This window comes from Rhinopithecus bieti, unplaced genomic scaffold (assembly GCF_001698545.2).
Source record: "Rhinopithecus bieti isolate Rb0 unplaced genomic scaffold, ASM169854v2 scaffold_13747, whole genome shotgun sequence".
Taxonomy (NCBI): domain Eukaryota; kingdom Metazoa; phylum Chordata; class Mammalia; order Primates; family Cercopithecidae; genus Rhinopithecus; species Rhinopithecus bieti.
Window position 1 is genome coordinate 364,212 of NW_016807729.1, and position 10,888 is coordinate 375,099.

General features: G+C 40.6%; 1 protein-coding gene across 1 annotated transcript in view; it reads left to right on the forward strand.

Moving 5' to 3' along the window:
• LATS1 (large tumor suppressor kinase 1) overlaps positions 1–10,888 on the forward strand; it is a 58,514-nt gene that overhangs the window by 40,106 nt on the left and 7,520 nt on the right. The window contains exons 5-7 of the mRNA XM_017883657.1: positions 289–871; positions 3,658–3,840; positions 4,037–4,143. Of these exons, the coding sequence (XP_017739146.1) occupies positions 289–871; positions 3,658–3,840; positions 4,037–4,143 (873 nt within the window). The remainder of the gene's footprint in view (positions 1–288; positions 872–3,657; positions 3,841–4,036; positions 4,144–10,888) is intronic.

Below are 10,888 nucleotides of genomic sequence, written 5' to 3' on the forward strand. Positions count from 1 at the left end.
TTTGGAGTGTATTAGAGAAGGGTAGAAAGCTTACTCATCTGGTACCCTCTTCTTGCGCTCCACAGCTGAATTTGCATATGTATTCACTTTGAATATCCTTTTAACTACCCCTTAGGCTGCACTTTTGATCATTAATTTCCTTTGAAATGTTTTCTAGATTTCTAACATGCTTTATTAAAAATTATGTATTTAACCTTTAAATATATGCCTGAAGTTTTTCCAAGCTATTTCTTAATATTCAATATTGAAGAAGATAATTCTTATTTAACATTTAGTTTATTTGCCTAGGTTGGATTATCTCAAGATGCCCAGGATCAAATGAGAAAGATGCTTTGCCAAAAAGAATCTAATTACATCCGTCTTAAAAGGGCTAAAATGGACAAATCTATGTTTGTGAAGATAAAGACACTAGGAATAGGAGCATTTGGTGAAGTCTGCCTAGCAAGAAAAGTAGATACCAAGGCTTTGTATGCAACAAAAACTCTTCGAAAGAAAGATGTTCTTCTTCGAAATCAAGTTGCTCATGTTAAAGCTGAGAGAGATATCCTGGCTGAAGCTGACAATGAATGGGTAGTTCGTCTGTATTATTCATTCCAAGATAAGGACAATTTATACTTTGTAATGGACTACATTCCTGGGGGTGATATGATGAGCCTATTAATTAGAATGGGCATCTTTCCAGAAAATCTGGCACGATTCTACATAGCAGAACTAACCTGTGCAGTTGAAAGTGTTCATAAAATGGGTTTTATTCATAGAGATATTAAACCTGATAATATTTTGATTGATCGTGATGGTCATATTAAATTGACTGACTTTGGCCTCTGCACTGGCTTCAGATGGACACACGATTCTAAGTACTATCAGAGTGGTAAGTAAACTCATCAAATTTATTTTAGTTTGTTCATACTAATGTAATTTATTGATGTAGTAATTATAAGATGATATCATCACTGGATGAGAGCCAGAAGATGTGGGTCAGGTCTTGATTCTGTTGGATAAACTTGGGTGAATCCTTTAGGCACTTAGACTTATAAAATGAAAGAATGTGCTAGACTTGATTCTTTCTAAATATCATTAACATTTTTTGAGTCACACCTTTTACATTTTATTTGTAAATATGACAGACAAATAACTTTTTTTTTTTTTTTTTTTGATGGTGTATTGCTCTGTCACACAGGCTGGAGTGCAGTGGCGCGATCTCGGCTCACTGCAACCTTCCCGTCCTGGGTTCAAGTGATTCTCCTGCCTCAGCCTCCCGAGTAGCTGGGATTACAAGCACCCGCCACCATGCCCGGTTAATTTTTGTATTTTTAATAGAGATGGGGTTTCGCCATGTTGGCCAGGCTGATCTCAAACTCCTGACCTCAGGTGATCCACCTGCCTCAGCCTCCCAAAGTGCTGAGATTACAGGTGTGAGCCCCTGCGCCTGGCCAAATACCATTTTAAAAATAATTTTTTAACGAATCCTCATATCCATCATTCAGTTAAAGAACTAGACTATCAGTACTTTAGAAGCCCCTAAACAATCACTTCCCCTTTTCTCCTCCACAGAGATAATTATTATTTCAGAACTTTATAATAGGTTCTTTACTTTTATTGATACTTTTATTACAAATGTATATATCTCTAAATAATATATTATTTCATTTTGCCTACTCTTTAACCTTTATTTAAATTTAATCTATATATATTCTTTGTGTTGACTTGTTTGAGGTTCCTCCATGTTATTACATGTAACATTTGTTTTCACTGCTATTTAGGATTCCATAACGTGACTATTACACAACTTATATAACCCTAAACACTTTATGATCCTTGATCCTATTTTATCCTCACAATGTCACTGTGAGGCAGGATGAAGAAACTGAGGCCTAGTTAGATGAAGTAACTTGCCCAAGGTCAGACAGAAATCAAGTGTAAGGGCTAGGCTTTGAACGCAGGTTTGTCTGATTTCAGGGCTCATGTTATTTCTACTACACCACACTGCCTCACCAAGATCCCTCCAAGTGCTAATGGAAGTGTAAGTCAATCTAACATTTGTTAAATACTATGTACTAGGTGCTTAACAATATATTCTAATATGCTCACAACAATTCTCTGGGTAAGTATTGGCCTCCTGTGCTTCTGTGAAGACAAGTAGATTGACATTAAAAGGGGTAGAACTGAGACAATTGAACCTACTTTAATGTTTGACATAGTGGAATTTAGTGTCTCCCCAGATTCGACTGAATTATTACCTGGAAAGCTTCTTAAAAACATGATTCCTAGGCTTTATTCCCGTCTTTTGATCAAAAGTCTTCACTGGGGCATAGAAATCTTTTTGTTCTTGTTGTTTTTTTTGTTTGTTTGTTTTGAGACAGAGTCTTGGTCTGTTGCCAGGCTGGAGTGCCATGGCGCAATCTCGGCGTACTGCAACCTCCATCTCCTGGGTTCAAGCGATTCTCCTGCCTCAGCCTCCTGAGTAGCTGGAATTACAGACACACGCCACCACACCCAGCTAATTTTTGTATTTTTAGTAGAGATGGGGTTTCACCATGTTGGCCAGGATAGTCTCAATCTCTTGACCTCGTTATCCACCCGCCTCGGCCTCCCAAAGGGAAATCATATTTTAATCAAACATCCCAGATAAATATTATATTATATAAGTATAATAAATATTAATTTCTTATATTCTAGGTGACTTCATGCCATCTATATGTTAATGACTTCCAAATCTCTGTCTCCAGAAATGGCCTTTCTCTGAAATTCATAATTTCTCTATCCAACTGCTTCCTGTCTGTCTTCACATGGATTTCAAATAGACCTTTCAAACTTCACATGGCTCATAAAGAACTCTTTTTTTTAAGCATAAATCAGATATTGTTATCTTCTTGCTTCAAACTCTCCAATATCTTTTCCCTTTACTTGAAGTAAAAGGCAGACCATTTCTATTGCTTGCAAAACCCATGTGTATTTGTTCCTGCTGCATTTTTTACAGTTCTTGCCCCATTTCCTACAGTTCTCCCCTGTATCAGCTGCACTGTCCTTCTCTCTGTTGCTGTTATTTCTGTGTAGAATACCTAAACCTGATTTTTAAATGGGTGAATCCTTCTTGTTTTTTTATGATTTAGCTGATGTCACCTTCTCAATTGGTCTTTCCTAGCCATTCAGTCTTATGTAGCTATCCAGTCACATTTGTCACATCACCCTGTGTTGATTCTCTGTGTAGGGTATGTCACTGTTCCTTATATGTGTAATTGTTTGTTTTGTTTCTTTTCCTACTAGAATGTAACCAGAGCTTTGTCTTATCACTGTCATTTATTGAATGAAACACTGATCTAATTTGTTTGAAAGTTTGTCCAGAGTAGTACCAGGGAGTGGGCTAAATAACAAACTCTTAATCTCCCCATGACTCATATTGTTGTTATTTAACATTGAATAAATTGCTAAATCTTAGGCTTTTTTTTTTTCAAGTGTAAAATCATTCCTATTGACATCTCAGAAAGCAGGCTCTAATTGGTAATAAACACCATCCATGATTTGGCATACATTGTGTCTTATTTTGTCACAAGGGAGAATGTTGTTAACCGTAAACCATGATGTCAGAAGATTAAATAGACTTCAGGTTTACTGTTGTCCTTGTTGATTTTATTTATTTATTCTTTTGTTGTGCAGGTGACCATCCACGGCAAGATAGCATGGATTTCAGTAATGAATGGGGGGATCCCTCAAGCTGTCGATGTGGAGACAGACTGAAGCCATTAGAGCGGAGAGCTGCACGCCAGCACCAGCGATGTTTAGCACATTCTTTGGTTGGGACTCCCAATTATATTGCACCTGAAGTATTGCTACGAACAGGTAAAGCACTTCTTTCATATAAAATCTCAGTAGGCCTTTAGACCAGCCAAAACAACACTAGAATACGCCTTATTTTTCAGGCTTATAATAAAAGTATTAATTTTGCAATATAAATTGGTGATTTAATGTTAATTTTTATTGTATTCTGAGCATTTTAAAGTGCTTGTAAATAACTAACTTTGGTATCTTATTTTAGGATACACACAGTTGTGTGATTGGTGGAGTGTTGGTGTTATTCTTTTTGAAATGTTGGTGGGACAACCTCCTTTCTTGGCACAAACACCATTAGAAACACAAATGAAGGTAAGGTATGGCATCTATATTAAAAGAATTCTCACAAAGTTGCTACATCATTGACCTTTATTTATTAGTACTTAGAGCATTTTAGTCTGGAGTTAAAGAATGAGCTTGGGCCGGGTGCAGTGGCTCATACCCATAATGCCAGTGCTTTGGGAGGTTGAGGCAGGAGGATTGCTTGAACCTAGGAGTTCAAGATCAGCCTGACAACAATGTGAGACCCCATCTCTACAAAAAAAAAATGTTTAATTTATAGAAGGAAAAGAATGAACTTGTAAGGGTATATGAACTCACTAAAATTGCATGTGTGAACTCCAGTCTCCATGATGCCATATCCCCATAATCTTGTATCCCCCCTCACTCATACACCATACTCATATATCATTCTCAAAAAGGTCTTTAGGCCAGGCACGGTGACTCATGCCTGTAATCCTACCACTTTGGGAGGTGTAGGCGGGTGGATCACCTGAGGTCAGGAGTTTGGGATCAGCCTGGCCAACATGGCAAAACCCTGTCTCTACTAAAAATACAAAAATTAGCTGGGTATGGTTACACCTGTAATCCCAGCTACTTGGGAGGCTGAGGCAGGAGAATCCTTTGAACTCCGATGGCAGAGATTGCAGTGAGCCAAGATCTCACCATTGCACTCCACCCTGGGTGAAAGAGTGACACTCCTTCTCAAACAAAACAAAACAGGCCTTTAGTCCATTTTGAAGATTTATTTTAGTTCACTCCTTGTCACCTACTGCCTCCTGGCTTTGTCTCCTTCTATGCAAAGTACAAACAAATGTTTATATCCCCATTTGAAAATACCTCTGGTACTTAAATGAGAAGCTACCCACAATTTTGACCATACACTGTCTGATTTAATACCCTTTGGTGATTCCTTTGTCCATGGGTTAAAGTTGGAATTTGCCCTCTGTTCATACCATTCCGTCTGTCTGGAATGCCCTACTTCCATCTCTTTCTTCTATAACCCTTCCTCCTTTCTGAAGTCTAATTAACTCCTGGTCATTCTCTCTCTCTCTCTCTCTCTTTTTTTTTTTAATACAGAGTCTTGCTCTATCATCAGGCTAGAGTGCAGTGGCGTAATCTCAGCTCACTGCAACTTCTGCCTCCTGGGTTCAAGTGATTCTCATGCCTCAGCTTCCCGAGTAGCTGGGATTACAGGCACGTGCCATCACACCCAGCTAGTTTTTGTATTTTTAGTAGAGACGGGGTTTCACCATGTTGGCCAGGATGGTCTCAATCTCCTGAACTTATGATCCACCCGCCTCAGCCTCCCAATGAGCCACTGCACCCAGGCTCCTGATCATTCTTAATTATTCTTTGAGGGCCAGACATGATGGCTCATGTCTGTAATCCCAGCACTTTATTTATTTTGAGATAGGATCAAAACATTTCACCAAGGGTGGAATGCAGTGGCATGATGTTGTCTCATGCAACCTCTGTCTCCTGGCTCAAGCAACCTATCTTAGCCTCCTGGTAGATGGGACCACAGGTGCTTTTTTTTTTTTTTTTTTTTTTTGTATTTTGTAGATATAGGGTTTTGCCATGTTGCCCAGGCTAGTCTCAAACTCCTGGGCTCAAGTGATCCACCCACCTCAGCCTCCCAAAGTGCTGGAATGGGTGCAGTGGCTCACACCTGTAATCCCAACACTTTGCAAGGTTGCAGCAGACAGATCACCAACAAATGGTATTGAAAAAACTGGTCAGCCATACAAAAAAAATGAACATCAGGCCAGGTGCAGTGGCTCACACCTATAATCCTAGCACTTTGGGAGGCCGAGGCGGATGGATAACCTGAGGTTAGGGGTTTGAGACCAGCCTAGTCAACATGGTGAAACCCTGTCTCTACTAAAACTACAAAAATTAGCCAAGTGTGGTTGGTGCATGCCTGTAATCCCAGGTCCTCGGGAGCCTGAGGCAGGAGAATCACTTGAACCCAGGAGGCAGAGCTTGCATTGAGCCAAGATCGTGCCACTGCATTCCAGCCTGGGACAACAGAGCAAGACTCTGTCTCAAAAAAAAAAAAAAAAAACTGAGCCTCACACCTTTACAAAGATTAACTCAAATTGAGTCACATATATATAGATAAAACTTAAAGGTATAATACTTTTAGAAGAAAACATAGGAGAAAATCTTTGTGGGCCTGGGTTAGGTAAAGAGTTCCTAGAAATGACCCCAGAATCATGACCCATAAAAGAAAAAAGTTCATCAAAACTAAGAACTTTCCCTCTACCACAGATAATAGTCAAGAGAAAAGACAAGCTACAGGCTGGGAGAAAATATTTACAAATCACATAGCTACGAAAGGTTTTTTTAATCTACCATATATAAAGAACCCTTAAAACTCAACAGTAAGGCAAAAAGTAACCCAATCCAGTGACCTGACATATTTCTTTAAATGTCTAGGTCAAAAGAAGAAATGGATCTCTGTCTCTTTAAATCTGCCAGAGCAGGTCAGAGAAAGACAGGCATCTGTGCTGTTCCCTCAGGGAATCACTAACACCAACCAAGATGGACAGCCTCAAATTTTTAGAGGGCAGAGTTCTTACTGCCCACCTTGGCACTAAACAGCTGCTTCAGGAAGGCAAGCTGTGGTTTTCCTGACTGCCACAGGACTGAGGAATGGTAGATGGTAGTGGGCTCACACACGCTGCTGTCTGAACCAAATTTTAGCAGCCTCTCCCTTCATGAAGCACTCTCCTGGCTGCTGTAAGGTTCCAAAGTTCCAAAATAGTTTATTCTGATAGTCTTGTTCCAGTTTAATGATTGATTTTAGGGAAGGGTAGACCCCTGATGCTTCCTACTCTGCTATTTTCTGTGCTATCTCTTTCTACTGTGGTTTTTTACTATTATCTCTTTATATAGTTTTGTTTGTGATTGCTCTAGTGACTACAAAATATATATTGTTTCCTTTTCTTTTTTTTTTTGAGATGCAGTTTCACTCTGTTGCCTAGGCTGGAGTGTAGTGGTGCAACCTCATCTCACTCCAACCTCTGTCTCCCAGGTTCAAGTGATTTTCCTGCCTCAGCCTCCTGAGTAGCTGGGATTACAGGTGCCCTCCACCACACCTGGCTAATTTTTGTGTTTTTAGTAGAGACAGGGTTTCACTATGTTGGCCAGGCTGGTCTCAAACTCCTGCCTCAAGCAATCCACCCACCTCAGCCTCCCAAAGCGTTGAGATTACAGGTGTGAGCCACCGCGCCCAGCCTAAGTTTTCACTATCTACCTAGAATTTATACTTTACCACTTCAAGTTCAATGTAGAACCATATGCCATATAGGTCCCTTTATTCTCTATTATTTATATTGTAGTTATTTTATTTTTCTTCTTCTTCTTTTTTTTTTTTTTTTTGAGACAAGGTCTTGCTCTGCTGCCCACACTGGAGTGCAGGGTCATGATTTCAGCTCACTGCAACCTCTGCCTCCCGGGTTCAAGATTCTCCTGTGTCATCCTCCCAAGTAGGCTGGATTACAGGCACATGCCACCACCTTTGGCTAATTTTATTATTATTTTGTAATCAAGACTAGTCACTATGTTGTCCAGGCTGGTCTTGAACTTTTGGGCTCAAGTAATCCTCCCACATTAGCCTCCCAAAATGTTGGGATTACAAGCGTGAGCCTACACCTGGCTTGTAGTTATTTTATACATTACATCTACATACGCTTAAAACCTCATCCAGCCAGCACGGTGGTTCACCCTGTAATCCCAGCACTTTGGGAGGAGGCAGGTGGGTCATGAGGTTAGGAGATCGAGACCATCCTGACTAACAGGGTGAAACCCCGTCTCTACTAAAAATAAAAAAAATTAGCCGGGTGTGGTGGCGGGCGCCTGTAGTCCCAGCTACTCGTGAGACTGAGGCAGGAGAATGGCATGAACCCGGGAGGCAGAGCTTGAAGTGAGCCGAGATGGCGCCACTGCACTCCAGCCTGGGCGACAGAGGGAGACTCTGCCTCAATAAATAAATAAATAAACAAACAAACAAATAAATAAATAAATAAAACCTCATCCAGCGAGATGTGGTGGCTCATACCTGTAATCCCAGTGCTTTGGAAGGCCACAGCAGGAAGATCACTGGAACACAGGAGTTTGAGATCAGTCTGGGCAATATAGTAAGACCCTGTCTCTACAAAAAATTTTTTTAATTAACCTCGCATGCTGGTGTGTGGTAGTACATGCCTACAGTCCCAGCTACTTGGGGCAGGGGCACCAGTAAGTGGGAGGATCCCTTAAGTCCAGGAGGTCGAGGCTGCAGTAAGAGCTAATAAGCACACCAGCCTGGGCACACCAGCCTGGGCAACAAAGTGTGACCCTGTCTCACAACCTGCCTCATCCAACAATGTAACAATTTTGCTTTCAACCATCAAGTTCTTTAAATAACTCAAGGTGAGAGGCTGAATGCAGTGGCTCATGCCTGCAATCCCAGCACTTTGGGAGGCTGACGCAAGAGGATTGCTTGAAGCCAGGAGTTCAAGACCAGCGTGAGTAACAAATCATAGACCATGTCTCTACCAAAAAAAAAAAAAAAATAGCTGTGCATGGTGGATGGTGGCACGTGCCTGTGGTCCCAGCTGCTCCAGACAGGAGGATCACTTGAGCCCAGGAGTTTGAGGCTACCGTGAGCTATAATCATACTGCTACACTGCAGCCTGAGCAACAGAATGAGACCCTGTCTCTAAAAAATAATAATAAAAAAAAAGATGAGAAGAATAGTCATTTATGTTTACCTGGATATTTAGTGTTTTCCTTGCTCTTCCTGCTTTCCTGCTGTTTCAAGATTCCTTCTATATCATATATCTTCCATCTGAACAACTTCCTTAAGCAGATACTTTAGAGCAAGTGTCTTGATAACAGAGTGTCTTAATTTCTCTCCATATGAGAATGTCTTTATTTTGCCTTCCTTAGAATATTATCACTTGAGGCTGAGCACAGTGGCTTATGCCTGTAATCCCAGCACTTCGGGAGGCCAAGGCGGGTGGATCACCTGAGGTCAGGAGTTTGAGACCAGCCTGGCCAACATGTTGAAACCCCGTCTCTACTAAAATACAAAAATTAGCTGGGCTGGTGGCGTACACCTGTAATCCCAGCTACTTGGGAAGCTGAGGCAGGAGAATTGCTTGAACCCAGGAGTCAGAGGTTGCAGGGAGACAAGATCGCACCGCTGCACTCCAGCCTGGGTGATAGAGCAAGACTCCATCTCAAAAAATATATATATTATCACTTGATACAAAATTCTGGGTTTTAGTTCTTACAGCACTTTCAAATGTCTACTTCCTTCTGTCATTCATGATTTGATAAGATATCTGCAATTATTCAGATCCCTCAAATAATGCATTATGTTTCTGTAGCTGCTTTCAATAATTTTTCTTCTGTATTGTAATTATGATATGTCTGGGTGTGGATTTCTCAGGGTTTATTCTGTTTGATATTCACCAAGCATCTCAAATCTGTAGGTTTATGTCTTTGATCAAATTTGGGGTGTGTTCAGCCATCATGTCTTCAAATATTTATCTGTACCACACATTTTCTTTTGTGATGTTAATCACAGGAATGTTAGACCTTTTGGTGTGGTCCCACAGATTCCTGAAATTCTACTTACATTTTAAGGTTTTGTTTTTTCTGCTTTTCAGAATGAGCAGTTGATTGAATTGCGTAATTAGTAACAACCTCTTTTTTTTTTTTTTTTTTTGAGACACAATGTTGTTTTGTTGCCCAGGCTGGAGTGCAGTGGCATGATCTCAGCTCACTGCAAGCTCCATCTCAAGCTCCTTGTTCAAGCGATCCTTCCACCTCAGCCTCCCGAGTCACTGGGACTATAGGCGCACCACCACACCCAGCTGATTTTCTGTATTTTTAGTAAGACAGGGTTCTCACCATGTTGGCCAGGCTGGTCTCCAACTTCTGGCTTCAAGTAATCCACCTGCCTCGGCCTCCCAAAGTGCTGGGATTACAGGAGTGACACCACTGTGCACGGCCAGTATCAACCTATCTTCAAGTTCACTGATTTTTTTCCTCTGACATCTTCACTCTGCTATTGAGACTATCCACTGAGTATTTTATTTTGGTTATTTTTCCATTATAAAATTTCTTTTTGATACTTTATATCTTCAATTTCTTTGCTTGAGACCTATCTTTCATTTCATAAGTGTTGATCCTTATTTGGAGCTTTTTTTTTTTTTTTTTTTTTGAGACAGAGTCTCGCTCTGTCGCCCAGGCTGGAGTGCAGTAGTGCAATCTTGGCTCACTGCAACCTCTGCCTCCCAGGTTCACGCCATTCTCCTGCCTCAGCCTCCCGAGTAGCTGGGACTACAGGCGCCCGCCACCACACCCGGCTAATTTTCTTTATTTTTAGTAGAGACGCCACACCTGGTTAATTTTTTATTTTTGGTAGAGACAGGGTTTCACCGTGTTAGCCAGGATGGTCTCGATCTCCTGACCTCGTGATCTGCCCGCCTCAGCCTCCCAGAGTGCTGGGATTACAGGCGTGAGCCACCGCGCCTGACCTGGAGCATTTTTATAATGGTTACTTTCAAGTTTTTGTCAGAAAATTCTAGCATCTATGTCATATCAATACTGACTGACTTTTTCTATGTTAGTTGAAATTTTCCGGTTTTTTTGTTTTTTTGTGTGTGTTTTTGTTTATACTAAGTAATTTTGGATTGTATCCTGGACATTTTAAATAACACACATTATGAGACTCTGGATTTTTTTTTTTTTTTTTTTTTTTTTTTTTTTTTTTTTTTTT